This window comes from Anastrepha obliqua, chromosome 1 (genome assembly GCF_027943255.1).
Source record: "Anastrepha obliqua isolate idAnaObli1 chromosome 1, idAnaObli1_1.0, whole genome shotgun sequence".
In the NCBI taxonomy this organism is placed as follows: domain Eukaryota; kingdom Metazoa; phylum Arthropoda; class Insecta; order Diptera; family Tephritidae; genus Anastrepha; species Anastrepha obliqua.
The window spans coordinates 111,988,084-112,010,805 of record NC_072892.1 but is presented as its reverse complement, the minus strand read 5'-3'; the positions used below and the strand labels follow the sequence as shown (position 1 = coordinate 112,010,805).

General features: G+C 35.6%; 1 protein-coding gene across 5 annotated transcripts in view; it reads left to right on the top strand.

Moving 5' to 3' along the window:
- Positions 1 to 11,266, top strand: part of LOC129235627 (uncharacterized) — a 79,619-nt gene extending 68,353 nt beyond the window's left edge. For 3 of the 5 annotated variants that reach the window (XM_054869569.1, XM_054869568.1, XM_054869570.1), the window contains 2 exons: positions 9,672 to 9,815; positions 10,181 to 11,266. In XM_054869569.1, coding sequence (XP_054725544.1) covers positions 9,672 to 9,815; positions 10,181 to 10,766 — 730 coding nt within the window. In that variant the 3' untranslated portion in view covers positions 10,767 to 11,266. Of the gene's footprint in view, positions 1 to 4,785; positions 5,109 to 9,671; positions 9,816 to 10,180 lie in introns of those variants that run through there. The other 2 variants (XM_054869571.1, XM_054869572.1) reach the window with 2 other exon arrangements.
- The last annotated feature ends 11,456 nt before the right edge of the window (positions 11,267 to 22,722 follow it).

Here is a 22,722-nt window from a genome sequence, read left to right as displayed (position 1 = left end):
AACTCATATCAAACAAAACCGCAGCAATCTCACTCATTTGCGGTTGTTAATAACTTTTTCTCCTCTGTGAATAAGAACTGTTGTAAATATTTGCATTAAATTTTTTTCGTTCTGCATATTTGGCTTGCACTAAATTATTATACATATTAGGTGTGGTCCAAATACTCGTTGCATTAAAAACAATTTTATCAACAAAACTCAGTTATTTCTTATTAGAAACTCAGTTATTTCTTATTAGAAACTTAGAAGAAATTTCTATAATTTGTGGAATAGATTCCTGCTTATGCCTAGAGGCTGACATTCATTCCTCTTCTCCTATCCTGCTGACCTTCTACCGCCCTTAGCTCGAGTTTCCCAACCTCGCCGATGACTCCTACCCTTGCCCCATGACTGACTCTGCGGGTGTTTTCCCTAAAAGGCTAAATTGTTTCTGCATTTCTCCAAAAATATTGGTATTTCAGACTACTGCATAGATAAGCCTATTGGGGTCGAACTGCCCCTCCGAATTTAGTGCTCAAATACTCGCTTTTTCAGCCACCCCCAGAAAAGTCTGGCAAGATCAGATCGCAACTCCGCGAGGCAAAAGTGCCTGCCCAAGACTCACAACAAACTGAGCTGAACGATTCCATATCAATTCATCCAACCAATTTGGTTTTTGAATAACTTTTTTACAGAAAAAAATAAATATTTTGAGTGATGGAAAACTTTACTTTGAACTTTATTGCTTTCCTGCTTTTATACAGTAGCTGTCTAGATAATAAGTGTCAAATATGATTGACGTACGACGCCATTTGCAAAAATTATAAATCTTTCGTTATGGTGATTAATTTTGTGCCACCTTGTACTTATATCGCTTGAAATGTAATCTCTTACTGGCTTCTGTACATTCACACTTAGGGGGGCTCCATTTGAATTGCAGGAACAGTCAATGAATGTTAACAAAGTCAGTCTGTCCTGTCAACACTTGCCTTTCTTGGCTTATCTAGTATTTATCTGCTCAATAAAAGCCCGGGCTTATACGAGGAAAGAGGAATTCCCGCGTTATGAGCTAACTTTATTCAACTCCGTAACCTTCTTTGCCAGCTCGTTTGCGCTACAGTTCCCAAGAATACCCCTGCGTCCGGAGGCCCATTTAAATTCTTAGCATACTCGTAGACCGCAGTCAGCTCTTTCAGGAGTTCCTGTGTTCAATAGCAGGTAAGAAAGCGCTATAGCAAATACAGAGATTTAGTTGCAGCCTGGCTGTCGGAGTAAATAGAGACAGATTGTGTTGAAATGAAAGCACTATCGTTACGAGAATCGTATCTTTTATTGTAGTTCACTAAGTCGATAGTTGAGAAGTAGATAGTTTAAGTGAATTAGAGTGAGGTTCAGTGAGTGGTTCTATGAGTACATCTCACTACCATCACTTTTTACAAGCTAACGTTTGGTTATTTCCTGCAGAACCCGGACTGAGCCCGAAAATTTTAGATTAAGCGAGAACTATTTCTTTAAAGGTAATAAAAAGTCCAGTAGTACGGGAATGTAAAAGAAAATACACATTTCCTGTTCCAAATTTATGAAACAGCTGATTCATCTATTTTTTTTTTTTTTGAGAGATGAAAGTGAAACTAGGAGAATATACAGCTGTATCTTCTGCTGCGACGCTTGGTGCGCGGAACTGGAGTTATTATTATCAATATATTATATTTCTTATATTTAAAGCAGTGAAAATATTTTGCTAAAACTTTATTATTATTTTTGGAGATGGAGCATTGCAAATTTAAGAGGATGTGTCCCTTCAAAGATTTATAGAATATATCTTAATCCTATTTAAGATGGGAGCTATTGTATAGGCACTAAATCTTGAGAACTCATTTACCCGCGGAAAGGTTCTTTCTGCTATGAAAATGATGAAACCGAGCAAAGAAGCTCAACTAGAGCTGAAAATATTTTTTTATGACACACAATTTTCAACAATTTCCGTCAGTCTGTTGGCAAAGTTTCATATACTTTTTTAAGGTAATGGCAATTTAGTGAACTGACGTATTTTCAGAACCTAAAACATTCTAAAAACAATGCAATTGAATAACCTCGGCAGGTAGTCCAACATAACGAAACAGTTACTATTCGTCAAAATTAAAAAATCGAAAAAAATTAAAAAAATGTTAGGAAAAGAATGAGAACTTGTATCAGGATTAGGAGCGGGATGTGCTAGGGTTATCTTCATTTCACCGATATTTCAGACTCCTCCTCCAGTCTTTGAAAACTAGTAGGGAGATTTAGGGATCGCTGTTGGGAGGGAGATATAAATATCTTTTTTGATAGTCAAGCTGCGACAGAAGCAGGGCTGATGAACCGCGCCATTCAATTTCCAAACTCATAGCGGTGTTCACCGTGATCTATATAATGTTATCAAAACGGCACTCTAGTGCCACTTGTAGATGAACCTGTGGTACTCTTGGCATCTAACCTACCTACTTACCTACCTAGGGCCGGTCAGGTCAAAAAAAATTTTAATGAATAATAAAGTTTAAATTGTTAAGTTTTTTGTTTTAGTCACGTATTTTTTTAAATTTCTTTCTTCTTATGAAATGCGGCTTCGGGTAGTTCTTTAAAGATATTATACCTTTTCGGATAGCTAAACAGACATACTAGTTTTCTAAATAGTTTGCAGAACAATTTCCATCCAAAATTGTTTTTATTTAATGATCTGGGATGGGAAATTTTTTGAGAAAAATCGTAAATTCAAAACTTAATCAAGCAGTCATTTTTAACTTTCAAGACTTGGTTCAAATTTTATTGATGCTTTTCACTAACTGACGTACCCTTCAATTAAAACGAGAAAAAAAATCGGCACCTTGAACTAACATTGCAAAAAAGTGGACATAAGAACAAAACGAAAAAAAAAATTTTTTTTGGAAATAATTTTAAATTGAATATTTTCCTAGCCGTTAAGCATTGGACACTATTTTATTTAAGGGGGAACGCCACTGTGAAAAATAGTCGATTTTTGGGAATTTTTTTCTGTAAGTAGGAATGATTATTCGAGGATTGAACAAAAGGCAATTTATTATATATGTATTAAACTATGTTGATGTAAGTTTTTACTAAAAAAATATTTGAAATTGACAAATTTATGTATATAAATGTAACGAGTTAAAAAAAATGACGTCATCTGGTGGCAGCGATACAGCAATGAATAATCATCTGAAATCAAAAACCCAAAAATTTTATTAATCTACACAATACGATAAGACGAAATATATGATGATGTCCAGACAAAATAAACCAACATCAGGCAAACTGAAAACTGGCGATTTTTCTTTTGAAATCGTTGAATCCTTTACCTATTTAGGCTTCAAACTGAGTAGAGACAATTCAATGAGCCTCACCATCGATGAGAGAATTCTAGCAGCGAACAGATCGTATGCGTCGTTAACGAAACTCTTGAAATCAAAACTACTAAACAGACAATGCAAATTGACGCTGTATAAAACCATCATTAGACCAGCATTATGCTATGCAGTTGAATCGTGGACGCTAATTGAAGCAGATAAAACAAAACTGCAAGCCTTCGAACGAAAAGTACTCAGAAGAATTTTCGGAGCAATCGAAGATCACGGCGAGTGGCGGATAAGATGGAACGACGAGCTAGATCAACTGATAAAGGGCGAAAATGTTATACGTTTCATCAAAGCGCAGAGGTTAAGATGGCTGGGTCACATTACAAGAATGGGCGGTACGAGGGCGCAGAGGAAAATCGTAGAAGCCAGAGCGTTCAAGACTAGAGCAAGAGGAAGACCGAGAACAAGATGGACCGACGAACTAGAGGACGACATCAAGAAACTGAAAAAAGTCGAAAGCGTTCAAGACGTATGGTGGTCCCACGTGCAGCAGGCCAAAGCTCACAAAGAGCTGTAGAGCCAAAAGATGATGATGACACTAGTGGCCATCGTTGTACGTAGCCGTTTTTTTTTTTTTTTTTGACAAAATGTTTGTGATTTGAATTTCGATGTGTGTTTTTCACCATTTTTTTGATTTTCAACAGGTCCAAAAAAATAGTTATCTTCAAAATTTTGAAAATCGGCTATATACAACGATAGCCAATGCGATAACAAAAATTTTGAAAAAAAGAAAATTAAAATCGGTTCATTAGTCTTCGAGAAATCGTTGCCACCGTATAAAAAAAAAGTCGCTTCGAGAAAAACGCGTTTGAAATAAAGCATCCTATCGTAAGCGGTACTGGGCCGAACCGACGAGCGCTCACTTAAGTACGCATAGAATCGGGTATAAAGCGAATTTCGCTTTAAAATTTTTACTACATTGTCTTGAGTAGTTATACTAACAATTTATGCAAATAAGAAAAATCAATTTTTTTGAATTTTCACGGTGGCGTTCCCCCTTAACTAAAGTAATCATAAATGAAATAATTAATAAATAAACTAAATAACTAATATGAATTTTCTGGTAACCCTGTATACATATAGATATAATTGTTTGTGTGTTTTATTCGCTCGTTAGTTGACGTAAATTTTAAATTCGTCACAAAATTAATTTCAAAAACCATCAAATTAATCTCAAATGTTCCATCTTTTTCGCATTTTTGCACATAAAAAATAAAAACAAGTCCATTTCGAGCAAAAAAAAAAACATTATAAAAACAAACTGAAATTTCAAAGTACACCTGTATTTAGACCACCCTGTATATAAAACAATATATGTATATTGTAATTATATTTTTTTTTGTGCATCAATCCATACATTTAACAGCTAAACTTACATGTGTCTGTACTCTCTCAACAGCATTTCGTATGCGAATCGTGGTGTCCTCGAGAATGATGAGACATTTTCATCATCAACATCGTCACTATCATCGCTAATTCTCACTGCCTTGTTTGTGTTTGCGAAGCGGTCGTGTCCATACATTGTGCCATCAATGTTTGTACTTTATCTGACCATGTCGCCATTATTAATGCTGGCATGCTTAGTGCTAAACATAGTCGCTGTCGTATTTATAAGATGTCGTTATTTGTTAAATGAGAAATGAATTTTGCCTATCCACTACAAATCACAATTTTGTCAACCACTACTAACTAATAAATTTATATATGCACTTACTCGTATAATAGATGTTCATTTGAAAGCAGAAAATGACAAAAGGCAGAGAGTTTTACTCCTTTGGAATTTTTTGTTGCGGCTTCTGACAGAAATCTATTGACACCATTTGGAATCACAGCTTTAAATCTATCGGTTAGGTTAAATTACAGCGGATTCTAGTTTTATAAACAACTTTATACCCAACGCTTTTCAAATCAATTGTATTTTTTAATAAATGTTCTAGAACGTGACACAAACTTTTCCTTAATAAATTTCTTTCAAACATTTTCAGTTGATGTAACAGGCATGAATTTTTCAAAAAGGCGCACGCCGTTCACTTTATATACCTACAATGAGCTAGCTTCCTAAATATGTAGTGGACCTTACAAGATTAGAAAAAAAAATTGTCTGGCCTAGCTTTAGAAATTTGATTTCTATTTACAAGTATATATACTAGGTTGCTCAATAAGTCTTGCGGTTCGATAAGAAAAACACAATATTATACACTTTATTATTCAGTATAGTCTCCCTGAACATCAATACACTTGGTCCAATGAGATTCCAATTAGGAATGCCATCCCTGAAATGAAAATTTGGAAATGGCTGCCCTCATCACTTCCACGCATGCATTTTTTTATGTCTGGAAACTGATGGAAATCTGATGGGCTAAATCTGGTGAATACGGTGGATGCTCCATCAAATTTGAACTTTAACTCGTGGGTTTTAGCCATTGTCAAAATACTCTTGTGACATGGTGCATTGCTCTGATGAAAAATATGTTTTTCTTTTGCAAACTGGGCCTTTTTTCACGATTTTTTTTCTTTCAGCTGGTCTAAAATGCTACAAGAATATTCAGAATTTATTGTTTTACCAGTTTGCAAGTAATCCACAAAGAAAATTCTTTTCGCATCCCAAAAAACAAATGAACAAACTGACGCCTTCTTGGCCAATTTCTGGACACGAACTCGTTTCGCATCCGAGGAACCAAGTTCGCACCACTCTTTAGGTCCGATTTTTGATTTAGAATCATGATGATAGATCCAAGTCTCATCCACAGTGAGGAGTCGACGCAAAAAGTCCACTGTATCCTTTCGAAAACGCTCTAAATATTAAAGCCAAAGTGCACTTCCAACATTGTGTAAAGGGTTTTCCTGCGAGTTGGTGTTCAAATGGAGTTACATTTCACTGTGTGCTTGACTTTCAAAGTGTGCTTGACTTTTCTTGGTGTCACGGTTGCGAGAAGTCAAATTTCCAATGAAGCTAGGTTATTTATGTTGTCTTTGAATTCAGTAAGCAATTTCCAGACAACAATTGATATACTTACACCTGCAGCTGCTGAAAATATCACAAACACAAAAAAAAATGTCACGTTCCAATTTACACCACCTCCGCGAAAGAAGCGAGAGACAACCTTACCTACAATTTGTTCCTGCAGAATGTCCACCGTACAAAACTGATGTTACCTGTCATGTCCGACCGACTGTCGCAGGTTCTCCTGTCAATAGGTAGGGGGAACTATAGGCAGCTGGTTAGACTGAAGTCTATGGGCGACATAGACAGTGCACTCTGCCCAGCAAGTACCTCTCCATTGATGAGACGGCGGATTATTTTCTGTGCGTCTGCCTGGTTCGCTCGAATCAGGAAATCTTTGGCAAAAGTCCTTGGCACAACAAGATCTAGTCTGATTTCTTCGGAGGTCGGGTAGATTTAAAGAAAACTAAAAAGGGAACCCGAGTGAAGTACAAGGGACTTTATGTTGTCTGCGTGCTGTACTTGCTCTAGTTGTTTCGAAAAAAAAAAATTAATAAGTAAGTAAATATCCACTGTAGCGCTCCCCGTGTTTCACATACCACTATTGTGCTGGAACCGCACCTCGTTCGTGTCCATATCATTTAATTTGGAGCAAAATAACTGGTTACTAACGAACTGTAGAGCTTCAAATTGACTGTCATTTTCGAACAAGTACGAACAGGCGACACCATCGACTCAAAATCTACACCAAGCAGTAACTTTCGGTAGATATATTATCAACTGACGAATCTCGTGTACCATAGAGTCCTCCTACCTAAAGAAATTTTCGTTGTTATCAGAGTCCTTCATTTAGTTAAATTTATTTCTTTGTTGCACCTGATTTTTACACCAAAAATTAGGATCTTCTTCCAAACACTCCCAGGCCCAAGCAGCGCATAGGCGTCATTCTGTGTGATCATAGACTTTGAGCACCTGAGTGATTCTGTACAGATTCAGGTTTAAGGCCCAATAGAACATTCGCCAAGTTGAAGACTACAGTCGACTTTTTGTCTATGGCGTGGGGTTAACCACCTCGGATTCTCATAAACATTTTCACAAGTACAGGAGATGGTTTTAGTTGTTCTGATGTACAATTGGCTTATGGGTGTAGGCTAATAATTTATTGAAGCGCTCGTCATACAGCAGTAAATTTGGCCTCTGTAATAGAATGTAAGCTGCATCTTTAATTGATAAACTTTAAAGCTTCAAAGCATGTCCTGCACAAGGCTTTTTGGTAAGACATGGGGACTAAACCCTAGAATAACCTTCTGGACATTCACCACAGTTGTGAAACCCATAGTCACTTATGGAACCTTAGCATGGTGGCCCAAGGTCAAGCAAAGAAAAGCAGTAAACGAATTAAACAAACTGCATCGCCTGATATGTGTTGGTATTACAGGGGCTATGAAAACATGTCCCACGGATGCTTTGGGTGTGCTTCTGAACACACCACCGCTTCCAATTCTAATTGAAAGGGAAGCTCGCTCGAGTGCCTTAAGATTAAAAGGTATATCTGAACTTAAAAGTGGGGATATGCAAGGACATTTAAAGATCTTAGAAGACTTCCTACATAGTCCCATTCTTCATGGTAGAACAGGGGCAGGAATCAATGGGCCTAAATTCAAAAAATCGATTCCGATGGGACTCTACCCAACAATAGTCCAGAATGTCTTAGCAGGAAAATGAGAGGTACTCACATCTACATACTTTCAGATAGCCAAGCGGCTCTAAAAGCCCTTCTATCAACAACTATCACCTCCAAATTTGTAAATGATTGCTTAAACCTTCTCAACACGTTAGGGAACCTCAACATACTAACACTAGGCTGGATTCCGGGACATGAAGGACATGAGGGAAATGAAATGGCTGATGATCTTGCAAAACAAAGAGAAAATATGCAACTTACTGGTCCTGAGCCTTTCTGTGGACTCACAAAAGGCTACATTAATGAATTCCTTAGGAAATGGGAAGAAAGAAAACTTGGTGCACACTGGCTAAACTGTGCCAGTCAGCGTCAAGCCAAACTATTCCTAAGTCCCAACAAAGGAATATCTGACAAACTTCTCTCACTAAACAGAGTAGATCTGCGTCTTTTAACAGGATATCTTACAGGTCACTGCAGCCTGAGGGATCACCTAAATAATATTGGTCTATCTGAGACCAATGTCTGTCGCTTTTGCGAAATGGACATAGAAAGCTCAGAACATGTGCTTTGTAAATGTCCTGCGTTGGGCAGACAGAGACTTCATCACCTTGGTGGTATCGTAGTATCTCCATGCAATCTTTAGAATAACAAACCCAAACTTGTGCCAAAATTTTTAAAAAGCCTAAAACTCTAGGTTACAAAAATAGGCCTTTCACAATAGATCAGCTCTGATCGCAGTGCGTAATGACCTTCTAATAATAATAATAATAAATATTCCCCACGTACAAGGAATGGTGCTGTAGTGACAAGTCCTTGGCCGGATATAAATCCGGGTCCTTCCGATGTCGTGGGCTTCACTAGCACCACGGTCATGGTATTCACCGTAGCCAAAGCGTAAAGGCCCCTAAATCATCTTGAAAAATATTACCTTGAAAATTGTAAGTTCGTCTCATCGAGGTTTTCAGGGGTCCAGCTTCTGCGCCATGCTGAAGGATGCACATAAAGATGTTCTCAGATAGTGAACTTGGCCGACCGGCACCCTACCCAATGAATACTTAAAGATCCCTGGTGGACGAGTTCTTAACACATAAAAATAGTTTACACTTGACAAGACCGAACACAATATATTGAGAGACTTATAAAGTATGATTTTTACTTTTGCGGAGTGTACTTTACTTCTCTGCAGCCTACTTAGTCCACAATAGCAATGATTGGCAGGAAGGTGGATTCTGCGTTGGATTTGAAATACCTAGCATTAAGGATATAGAATTAGCTATTTTAGATCAGTATTTCATTTTCGAGAGACGGGTGATTATTAGAAGATAATCGCTCAGAAACCAGGGCAATGTGATAAGATATTTTAGAAGCTTAATTGAATTTGGTTTATTGTTACTTGAAAGCACTGTAAATTCATTTATTGAGCCATATGCATATATAAATGCCGCTTGTATGTTTTTTTTTGTAATCGCGTAGTAGATCACCCTTGAGAAAATTGAAATTCAAAAATGTGTATTAAATCCCTGCACCATTAATTTCCATTAACACAAGAATATTTACTTTTATACCCAACTATTCTTCGAACTCTAACAAACTTTTCCAAATTTTTCGCTAATAATTACAAAAACTAAAATCAAAACCAATCAACAACCGGCTACAGAGAAATTGAGCTTCAACACCAACACGATCTTAAAGATCTAAAGGCGGCATACGATACAGAGAAGGCGGCTATGGACAAACGGGACATCAGCAATACAAACGAAATTGAGCAGCTCCATAGGAAATGTCGGTGCCTGACAAATCTGTAAGTATTGGATTTTGATTTTCATATTAGTCCGCATACACACATATGTATGTATGTAAGTAATAAAAGTAGCAGTAAAAAAAGTAGTTAGGAAGCCTTAGAGAATAGATTAGAACGCTTTAAAGTTTTGCAGTTTCGTGGAAAATTTCTAAATAAGCAAAATTCGCTAAATCCTGTTGTACTGTAAAAGCTTTAGTGGACGTTGTCACGCATGATCCTTAAAGCTTAAAGTGTAGATGTTGTAATAACGGAATTAACCTGATAAAATTGAATTGGCTTAAGATATTTATTTTGGAGTCATCTGTAGTGAGACTTTTTGTTTTCACTGTTATAATTTTCCACCATTTTCTCTGTTTTGCTTGCAGTTTTGAAGAGATGCGCATGCGTTACGAACGCCGCGATCCCCGACCTGAAGATTTGCGTGAAATCGACGAATTGCGCAGCCGCTGTGAGTCACAGGAGCGTGACCTATTCGACCTAACCGACCGCTTGCGTGAAATGCAAATACAAATGACAGCTATGCAAGCGGCTAACGGTGATGCGGCCAAGAAGGTTGCGAAACAAGTGAAGAAGCCACCACCGAAAACGATACCAACCAATTGTGACGTCATCTACGAAGATGAAAACGAAGAACGTGAATCACCACCCCCGCAAACATCACCCCTAAACAATCATGTGGATGACGACGATGATGAAGATGATGATGCTGATGATGATGCCAAACAAGATGAGGAGGAAGAAAGCGACGATAATGAAGAGGCAGATGAGGACGAAGTGGTTGAAGCAGCAGAGCAGGATTTAGAGAAACGCAAGAATGGGAAAAATCAATCGAGATGCGTGAATAGCAATGCCAAAACTGCCAATCTCATCATTTCGAGCAAGGAGCATTTTCAGAAAAAAAACGACACAATTAATGAGGCCGATGAGAGTCACATGATTACAGCAGTGTAATGGCAGAGCTCTGAAAAGCCTACTATTACCATTTTTTAACAAAAAATGTCTTTGACATGCGTTACTGACAGTTTAATAGCTCACACGTACATATCTACAAACACACACACACACACACATGCGCACATGCATACACAAGTACATTGCTTATAAGCAGATTGTTTGTTTTTCAATGAATTGATTTTGTTTGAATTATTAGTTACTTTATTTATATAGAAATTGTTACATAGATGCATGAAACTCGCGTCGCGTTGAAAGAGAAAAATCACAAACTCATATATATACACACATACATACATACATCCTTATGCAGCTTTTTGCAAACTTTTATGAATGATATAAATTTTTGGCTATTTTAAAAATTTGCCTTTTTTCAAAAAATAACACATAAATGCTGCGAATTATGATATTCAAACGATATATTAAAAAAAAAACGAAAAATTTTAAATAACCACATATGTAAACTAAAATTAAGTGTAAAAAAGTGCCAAGTTTGAAATGTAACTTGAAATTAATATATATGATTTGTAACTATAAAAAGTGTTTTTTTTTCATTTTGCGTTATTTTTTTTTTTAACCCTATTTACACCTTTATCTAATTAGTCAATGTTAAAAAAATGTGCTGCAATAGAAATGTTAAATGCAGAACCTAAATTTCGAGTTACAACATATTTGCCCAATCAAGTATTTTAACATTGCTTTCATAACATGAGCTGTTATTTACAGTTTGACAACAGGGGCTCTACTCTGTAATGCGATGAGTATGGTAGCTACGGCAAGAAAGAAAATTGTATTGCAAAACAATTTGTTCCAACACAATGCTGAGAATGCAGATTAGTTAATTTGAACTTTATTTCTATAAAAATATATAAAGCGTGGTTAAGTTTCAAGGCCCGGTGTTGATTTTAAATAAAATACAATTTTTTTAGGAAATTATTATCATTTTTCTTTATTATGATAACATTGGTATGGCTCAATTATGTATGGAACAAAATATTGGCCAAATAGCCGTCGCGTTGCACAATTTTCCGATTGTACGCACATTTGGACGATTAAATTGACCGAAAAAATCACGAACTGCGCGATATGCATTTTGATTTGAACGCCCGTTTTCATAATAAGCCTGAACAACTTTAACGCGTTACTCGATTATGTATCTTTCCATGGTTCAAATTGAATTAGTCTGAAATTGAAAAATGTTAAATCAAATGTAGAAAATAACTTGATGTTTAGGTGTGGTTCACATTCAACATCGGCCCTTCAAATTTTACCACCCTTTATAAAGCAAAAACATGGGAAGCCATGAAAAGCGACATTTAAGAAGAGGGCTATGAAAAGTAAAATAATAAATTTGGTTTCGCATTGTAATTGCCAATTTCAAGACATTGCAGAGTAGGTCCTCATATCTTGACGGATGCACACGAACGTAATGAACTGATTTGCTCGGTGGCCATTTGAAAATACAATAAAATGTTAAAACAGAAAGTTTCCATATGAGAAAACGAAACAAAGTTAAGACGAAAAATGGCAGATGTGAAGACGCGATGTAGGGGCGGAGCAGATGTAGAGCTAAGAAAAGAATGCGTGTCATAATTAGTTACTAAGTATCAGGTTTGGCTATTTCCATGCCTTGCTTGGTTTAATCTTTCCCAAATTGAAGGATTTAAAAAAAAAATACTTCATTAAAAAGGATACTATCCACTTTCGTTTCACATAAAGCTGATTACCAGTTTAATACGAGATAGTTCGGGAGGAAATATTAAACAGGAATTCACGTTTAATAGACTCTAATGATACGAGAGGGCCCAAAAGAGAATACCCTATGATCAGAAAGTACCGAGAATGTTTAATTTAAACGAATTTTCGATTGGCAAGACGTAGTGCACCATGAGAATCTTCCATCGGGCCAGACAGTCAATAAAGAATATTATTTTTCCGTTTTGAATCGTTTGAGAGATGCTGTACCTCGCAAACGGCCGGAAATGTGGGGGAAAAATTCTTGAATTTCGCACCGAGCCCAAATGGGGCTGGATTATTTGACCAAACACCAAGGAAATACCATCGTGCAAGCACCGTATTCACCTGATATGGTCTCGTGTGACTTCTTTTTGTTTCCCAAGTTGTAGTTACCACTTCGTAGAAGCAGATTTCAGTCGTTAGAGGAGATCAAAGAGAATGCGACGAAGCAGCTGAAGGCCATCCCTTCGTCGGCCTACCAAGGGTGCATGGAGGACTTGATTAAACGTTGGCACATGTGTGTTGCTTCAGACGGATCATATTTTGAAGGAGTTGAAATAAATTTGCCTGAAATTTAAATCTGTTTTGTTTTGTTTAAACATTTCCGGTACTTTCTGATAAGTGTTTAAAAAATGTTGTCCTTCCCCCAAGAAAATATATTTTTTCTACAATAATTAAAACCAAAAATTTTATATGAAATAGAGGGTATGGTATGGTGAGTATGAATGCGTATGAATATCAAGAATTTTTTACACAACATTAACTTATTATATATCTATAAAATCATTCAATAAACTTTCCATTATCTGTCATAACCTCCTTCATCTGGTCCCGGAAACGATTGCTTGCCCGACTAAAGTGCTCCTTATTCATATGGACCATAGCGCGTTTAATTGCAGCCTTCAGAGAAGAAATTGTGTTATCATGATGCTTATTAGTTTCATGCTCAATTCTGCTCTATACCTAATAATTAGGGAGATGGTACTTAAACGATAGTAATAAGTATCACTATGCTATGGGGGAAGTGGCAACTGTTTTCCAAACGGAAATTTTTGGCCATCCTGAAAGTAGCTGAATGGATAATGAAGAGGAGATGGAGCGGGAAACAGATTGGAGTTTTCAGTGACAGTCAGGCTGCACTGAAGGCTCTGGAGAACGTGAAGTAAACCTCAAAGATTGTTCAAGAATGTAAGAAGAAGCTTAATTCTGTCGCAAGACAGGATAGGCTTGCACTTATATGGGTCCCAGGACACTCCGGTGTTCAAGGAAACGAAATTGCCGATGAATTGGCCAACCTTGGATCAGTGGTGCCCCCACAAGGGCCAGAGCCAATAATCGGAATTGGATCAGCGGTTATAGGCCATCTGCATAAAGTGCGATGGTCCGGTCTACAACGCTGCAGAACTGCAAAGTGTTTTGTGACAAGTCCGAACAGAAAACTGCCGAACTTTCTACTAAAACTTAGAAGGAAAGACGGTCGGTTAATGGTCGGTATAATTACAGGATACAACCCATGGGGTCATCATATGACCACCATTGGAATCAATGAGGACCCAGTGCCTGTCATGTTTAGAGGAGGCGGGTAGCACTATGCACTTTCTCTGTAAGTGTCCTGCTTTTGCTAGAGCACGGCTAGGAGTTTCGGGTTCCGATGTCATGAGAATGAGTAATATTCGTTCTCTAAAACTGGAGGATATTTACAGATTTTCCAAAGAATCTGGAAAGTTCTTACAGGACTAATTATCTCTATCTCTGTCTCCATTCTTTCCTATCCCTTTCTCTGTGATAAACCATTGTAACAGGTGGCGCTAAAGTAATCTTCCCATCAGAAAATGCTATAAATTTTGCGATTGGCCCCTAATGTCAGTTCTGTTTTGACATTTGTGTAGTAAACACATGCGAAATACACGTTAATAAACAATGTTACGCTAGACTGCTCCAGAACGCGGAATATTGCTGACTATTTATTTGACCAATAATCGGTCGGTGACTTTGGCACAACGTGAATTTCGTCGCAGATTTCCTCGCCGTCCAACGCCTACTGGTGAAACATTGCGACGTTTAGCCGCTCGCCTCGAAGAGACTGGCACAACACGAGATGCTGCCAGGCGTGGCAGACCCCAGAGTAGCCGTTCTGCAGAGAATATTGCTGCTGTAGCCGAGCATGTCATGGAAGCGCCGTCGACATCGACCAGACGACGTGCCACGCAAATGGGTATCAGTCGATGGTCTTTACAGCGAATTTTGGTACAAGATTTGAAGATGTTTCCGTACAAAGTCCAGACGGTGCATCAGCTGTGAGCTGCTGACCGCCAATCGCGTCTAACATACGCTCAAGCCAGCCTTAATCACCACCAAGAGGAAGATGATTTTTCATCAGAAATAATCATGAGTGATGAGGCCCATTTCCATCTTAGCGGCTACGTAAATAAGCAAAATTTACGCTTCTGGGGCACTGGAAATCCGCGTGTAACCCACGAAGAGCCATTACACCCGCTCGAAGTCACTGTATGGTGTGCTGTTTTCGCGGGAGGAGTCATCGGACCTTTTTTCTTCGAAGACGTCGCGGGCCAAACGGTTACTGTGAATGGTGAGCGCTACAGGGCAATGGTCAACGAGTTCTTTTTGCCGCAACTTGATGAATTGGGATTGGAAAACATGTGGTTCCAACAGGACGGTGCAACGGCACACACTGCACGTGCCACAACCGATATGCTGAAGGATGCATTTCCCGGGCGCCTAATCTCCCCTTTTGGCGATTTGCACTGGCCAGTAAGATCGCCTGATTTGACCGCTCCAGACTTCTTTTTGTGAGGCTTTTTAAAGTCGCGGGTTTATGTCAACAAGCCTCAGACTCTTGCAGCTCTTAAAGACAATATCCGTCAAGAATGTGAGGACCTATCGCCGGAAGTTTTGGCCAAAATGATGGAAAATGCCATAAAAAGGGCTCAAATGGCAATCAACTGTGGCGGCGGCCATTTACATGACATCATATTCTCGACTTGATGTAAAAAAAATTAAAAGACCAAATAAAAATAATTCACAAGAAGAATCAAAGTTTTTCATTTTTTTTAATTACAGCCAAAAAACATCGCAAGGTTACTTTTGCGCCACCTTGTACCATCCGGGATGTTATATGGTACATATGTGTTCCAACCGTCCTACAAAACATACTAGACCATATTTTTTCTTACAATAATAAAACGAAATAATTCATTTATTTTGCATGTAAATAATACACAAAATTAGTAATTTTATAAAGAATCAAACAATTGGTACCCAAATACATAGATGATAATTCAAAGCAATGTAATAATTTTAAATAAAATTATGTATGAAATGATGCAAAGCAAAACTTGCGCAAGGGAACTTGGGACTCCCTATATATTGTTTTTGTACGTGTCTGTTCTTTTTGGTTGCTGCAACTAATACAACGCCGTCGTGTATCGCCTTCAATAGGTAGATGTTTCTGTGACTTTGGGGCCTTCATCTATGAGTGTCTCTGCCAAGGTCACCAAAAACGATTTGAAAGGCATTTTTCCCCTTCTAAGTTCATTATAAATGATCCAAGCGTTTACGGCTGCCATCATAAAAAAGCGGTAAAAAACTTTCTTCCACCATTTATCCGACTTCCGATCATATTCGTAAAGTCCACTCATTTGATCGGCTAAATCGACACCTCCCATAATTTGACGATAAAATTGAATTGCCTTTGGACATGGCACTTGGATTTTTTCCCCTGTTTTTAAAGTTTTTGTAACAAACGTCATGCCTGGTTCGTGCCAATTACTTATTACCAAAACCTCCTTTGTGTTCTGCTATTTTAAGCATAAAAGACCAGATGATGTACTTTTGAATTCTGCTTCTCCTCGCTCAAGTTTCTTACTTGTAAACTCGGGAACGTTTTTTCTGTTACGCATTATAGTACCAACGGCTGGATAAGGTAAAGTATTTAACAGATTAACTGATGTGAAAAAGCGATCGAAACACAAAGTAACATCATTTTCTGCGACTGAGCTGATGAGTTTAGTTACTACTCTTACTCCAAGAGTTCCCGAGTGTACTTCAAGGTCTTATCCACAATAAATATTGAAATCGTACGTGTAACATGTTACGGCGTCACACCTAAGCCACATTTTTATACCTCTTTTCACTGGTTTTAGGGGCATATATTGCTTCAGTGAGCTGCGGCCCTTGAATTTTGTCATCGACTCGTCTATAATTTGGAAGCTGCTGTCTTATCTACACTTTTGGAAAGTTTTTTTTTTGGACGTTCTACCAAATCGTCTAGGTAATAAGTCTTACTAGAGTCTAATGGTTTTTCCGGGCATGCGAAATATATCTTAGATGTGATAAATAGGAATCGATCCCTAGCAATTGCTTTTTGAATAGATTTATTACCCAGAGATTTATGAAGGGACCAACAAGGTCACGCAAGGAAGTTGATTATAGCCCATAATGAACATGCATCCAATAATTACTTTTATTTCGCCAGCATTAGTTTTAGTCAGGTTTTGTTTTTGTATACGCTCATTCGCGCACTGAGCTATGTACATATGAACGGATTTCGGTATAAGTTATTGAAAAATGTCCCCAATACTTGCTGTGTGAGGTATATCTTATGAAATTTTGCAATTACGGGAAGTGCTTGCAGTTCGCTTAGGAACAAAATCTTCCGGAGATTTCCAGTCAAAATTTTCATCGTGTGGTTGGTCACAGTCTAATGTTTTGTATCGAATTCATTTATATCCCATATATCCTCGCTTATGTTGTCATTATCTAAGTCTTCCGCACTGGAAGAGCTTGATATAGTTTTCGCTTGGAACAAAGTTATCAGAGCTTCCGGATAAAAAGTCTTCCAAATCGCTGCAACTTTCATCTTCCTCCTGCAACAACTTACGTATATCGTCCTGGATGAACCAGGACTGACTAAATTCTTTGTGGAATCTATTGAAAAATAAGTTGTATTCACCGGACTACTGGTACTAAGAAGACTACTGGTACACATACGTACCACCTGTAGAATTTGCACTAAAAATATACTTTTATTTACATTTTCTTACCGGATTTACTTCAAATATGTGGTATAAACCTTAGTTCTCTAAAATATGTTGTTATCTGCCAATAAATCTCTATGAATGCACAGATCTCTTTCACAAAACGTCCACGCGCTGCACTTTTCAACTACTCTCAATAGAAAAAACACGAATCTGAGCATAACGGGAATGTAAAACTGTACTCTAAAGGCACGTGCGGATTGCGAAAATCTCAACAGACGGCACGGTGCATTTCTAAACTTGATTGAATGTAAATTAAACATTTTAGGGACGTTTAAACTTTGGTGATACACATGGTACCGAAAGGGTTAACATACAATATAATGAAAATTTCACGGAGAACATTTTGCAGAACATTTAAGGTAATTAACTCTCGCAACTCTCTAGGGAGCGTTTAGACCCTTTATTGAAAAGTTTCAAAAATATCAATTTAGGTGGCAGTTAGAGGGTTAAACTGTTCTTTTTTATACTTTCTTGGTCTTCTTAGACCAATTCTGTTAACGAAGAAATAAATATAAAAGCTTCCCTAAAAATATGCTACATTTATTTCAGCTTTCTTTCAATACCAATAGAGGAGCTGCTACTCAGCAATGCTTAACCTCATCGACTATTCGGTTAAGGACTATAGAAAATGGAATAAAAAGCATATTAAATCTCATCTATCGAATTAAGTACTCGTTCGGACCTTTCCTAGGACAGCGCCGTTCCAAATTCATCCCAGGAATATATGGAAGAAAGTGAATCAGCTCGTTTCTAATGGGTGTCGTTGGAGCGTATGTGTACGAGTACGAGTATGCATGTGTCTATCTATACAATAAAATATTTAATAGGTAATATTTACGCAATTTACTATTTGTAGAACAGGCGTAATGCAAAAAAAAAAAAAATTCATTCAGCTTCTTAACAAACTTATGTACGTATGGACATACCGTCTCAAATAATATAATAAAGTAACTGCTTGTGGAAGCTAAGAACTATTTTCAATAACATAAGTTAATCCACATTTGAAAGAGAGCGGGAGTAAAGAGCGTAAATGAAGAGAAAATTACTTCTTCGAATCACTTAAAATCTACATGGCGCGAACGTTTTTGTAATTTGTTGATTCGAAAGCCGGCATGTTCGAAGACTTTGTTGTGGGCTGCATTGAGGAGGTGACCAGATGCAATATAAAAAAAAATTAGAAAAATTCAATAAAAAATATTTTATTATTATTTTATTGTATTTAATTTAAATTAACGTAAGTAAATCTTTATTTTGTGTTATTTTATTTTGTCGTACTTTATTTTATTCTAATTTATTGCCTTGTAATGTAATGTATTTTTTATGTTTTATTTGTTTTATCTTAACAAATTGGTATCTTTAGTTCTTGTCTTATTTTACTTCAGTGTACTTTTATGCTATTTTAATTTAAATATATTTTCATTTAGTTTTATTATATTTTACATTTAATTCATTCTGTTTTATATTATAAATTTTAATGTTACGTGATAATTTTTAGTAAAATTCATTAACTAGTTTTATTTCGTTTTATTTCAATCCATTTTTATTTTATTTGATTCTACAGCGCACGCTCGATAACGTGAACCAATTCAAACCAAGGCAGTTCACGTTAACAAAAGTGTTCACGTTTTGAAATCCCCAAAGAGACTAAGTAAATATATTTTTTCACATTTAAATTCACATTTCATTCTTGTTTTCGTTACATGTTAATTGAAAATTAAGTTACACGATGGTTTTATTTAAAAAAATCAGTCATCTTTTTTTGTATCTTCTGTTTTTCTAAAACTTGAAGCACAGCTTTCTGCCTTAACCATCTTAGCACACTCATTTCATTTTGATTGACGTCTTCATGACCAGCCATATTAACGCCTTGTTGAAAATTTCAACTTCGGCTTAATTTTCTCCAGTTGCTCTGATATGCCGTCATCATCGGATTCGTCCTCTTGTTGATGATCGTCATCTGCACTGCCCTCCTCGATATCTTCGTTCCATTCATGAATGGCTGGTAACGTGAATTCAATCTGAAATTTTTATTAAAAAAAAGTGTTTTCAATAACCCACATATGTACCTACATATCTTTGAGCATATCTGCGAACACGAACGAACCTCAGGATTTAAACTACTAAGGAGATTGACGGTGTTGCTCATCATGGTGCGAAGATCAGCTTCCCATTTTTCTTTTAAAACCGCCAACGGAACATTATCCTCCGGATAATCATTGTTTACCACAAAATTTAAAATACTGTTCCAGCACTTAGCTAATGTTGCTTCACAAACCAAGCCGCATCCAAAAGATTTTAAGTTAATTGTTTTCAACGACTCGAGGAAATTAGATTTTATCGCTGCTATTGAAGCCAGAAGGCTGTTTCTGTAATGCAACTTAGTGATTTTTATTGCATTCTGATCCATCGGTTGAAGGAGGGGAGTAACGTTTGGAGGCATAAACATTGACGAAATTTGCCCATTCTCCGTTGTCAGTTCAGCTTCATTTGGGTGAGAAGGGGCGTTGTCGATTAGGAGGAGAGCTCTAATTGGTAAGTTAACCAGTTAACCTTAAAACTCGGACAAAACTTAAAAGGAATATTCACCTGTGGAACAAATGACTCATGAAACCATTGCGTGAAAATAGCCGATTACCAAAAGCTTAAGCTTGTGAGATCCAGTGGCGTTTGAACAGCATAAAAGCGTGATTCGCTGGTTCTTGGAGTTTACCCCTGGGGCTCTCTTCTCCAAACTTGACGCGTACGTGTTTCTCTGACCTGAAATATTTTACTCCTTACGAATAAAATGCCTATTTTATAATTAGGGGATTCCCCAATTTCAGAATTACTTGAGATCAATGTAAACTACATTCAAATAATTGTAACGTTTATTGTTCATGTTATAGAGCTTTTTGGGTTTGTTCACGTTTTAGAGTAGTCAATGCACAAAAATGTCTGTTTACGTTTTGGGGTGTTCACGCTTTAAAGCGTTCACGTTATCGAGCGTGCGCTGTATTTTTAATTAAATTTAATTCTAATCCTTTGTCATTCTATTTTTATATAAAAACATACACTTTATTTTACCTTTCTATAATATTTTATTTTATTCGGTTTATTTTATTATTTTACTTTTATATGTTTGTTAATGTTTTGTAATTTCTAATTTATTTGTATTATTTTAAGTTAATTTATTAAGTCTTCATTCTTATTTTTTTATTTAAAATTATTTTTACTAAATTTTACTTTTAATTTAAGCTTTATTTTATTCTATTTGAAACAAATTTAATTTTCCTTGTATTCTGTTTTATTCTAATTTTAAGTTTAATTAGATTTTTATTTGATTTAATAAAATTTTGATTTTGTCCGTTATATTATTTTAATGTACTTTGCTTTGTTTCATTTAATTAAAATTTATTGAATTATTTCTACAAAATTTTATTAACGTTTATATATGATTTTATATTTTCCATTTTATAGTTATATTATTTTAATATATTTTTTAACTTAATACATCTTGTTTGATTTAATTTAATTTTACTTCTTTTATTTTTTTTCCTTTCATTTGTTTTATTTTTCTTTATTTTATTTAAATTTACATTTATCACTTTAATTAATTATTTATTTTCGGTATTTTTGTTTTGCTTAAGTTAATTTTTTTTTCAATTTTATTTACAATTTTTGATTTTACTTAATTCTATTTTAGATCGGATTTTATTTCATTTCATTTAATTTTAATTCATTGTTCCTATATTATTTTATTATCTTCTCCTTTGTTTTATTTAATTTAATTTTACTTCATTATTTTATTTAAAATATTGGTCTCATTTTGTTTTATTCCATTTTTGTTTTATTTGAATGCAACTTTTATGCTATTCTAATTAGCTTAATTAAATTTTATTTATTAATATTTTTTTTGTTTGGATAATATTTTATTTATCTTTTTTAATTTTATTTTTCTTCAGTTTATTTTAATTTACATAGGTCCTTTTATTGATTATTAATTTTTTGTTTTTTATTTTTATTTAACATAATTTATTTACTAAATTTTATTTTCAAGTTCTATTTTATTAATTTAATTTTTATTTTATTTAATTTTTGTATTTTAAATTACTTTATTATATTCTGTTTTATTTTTTCTTCAATTTTCCCTAATTATTGTTAACAAATTTTATTTAAAATATTTATTTCGTTGTATCTTTTCCATTTTTGTATTATTTTAATTTTATTTTAATTTTAAAAAATTTTTTGTGCTTATTTTATTCAAGTTTTTTTATTGTATTTTATTCAAGTTTTTTTATTTTATTCAAGTCTCCCTAATTATTGTTCATAAATTTTATTGAAAATTCTTATTTGTATTATTTTAAATTAAATTTTATTTTATTTAAATTGTTTTAATGTAATTAAGTTTTGTTGTTGTTCTTATTCTATTACATAATTGTTTTTTTTTATTAAATTCTTCCTAATTATTGTTAATACATTTTATTTAAAATTCTTATTGCATTCTATTTTATTTTATTTTAATTTAATTTAATTCTAATTTTAATTTTCAAAACATTGGTCTAATTCTTCAAACCTTAATTTTTTAATAGCAAAGGATTTTAATTGGATCATTCAAAACAGGAATTTATGCTCTGTATAGATGATATCAATGGTTCCCCACCTTGGCCATACAGCAGTCGCGTTACATACATATGTATGTATGTGTGTATATCCACCTCCTAAACACAACAAACCAGCCGATCCAGCGACTGACCGCCCGTCCAACCGGCTGAGTTACCAAACTCCTAAACAGGTTTCACCTTGATACCTACATTTATGTATATATACACACATACATAAATATGTATGTATGTACATGTTCTCATATCAATTGCTCCCACCACTCGTTGAGACATAAACTCTAAAATTCCTGTTTTGCCAAAACTGCTCTCACATCCATATATCTGTAAGCATAATTTGCATTGGAGTACCTTTATACGTATGAACATGTGTGAACGTAGATATGTATTTACAAATGTGCCTGCATTTAAATCTATGCACTGAGGTTCATTGTTATTGTTGGCACTGTCACAGCCATCGCTTGGCTTTTGCTGCTCTACCTAAATACATATATACATACATGTGTTGCGGATTCGATTCAGTTCGAAGATTTGGATGCTGGAGTGCAAGTGTTCGTGCCT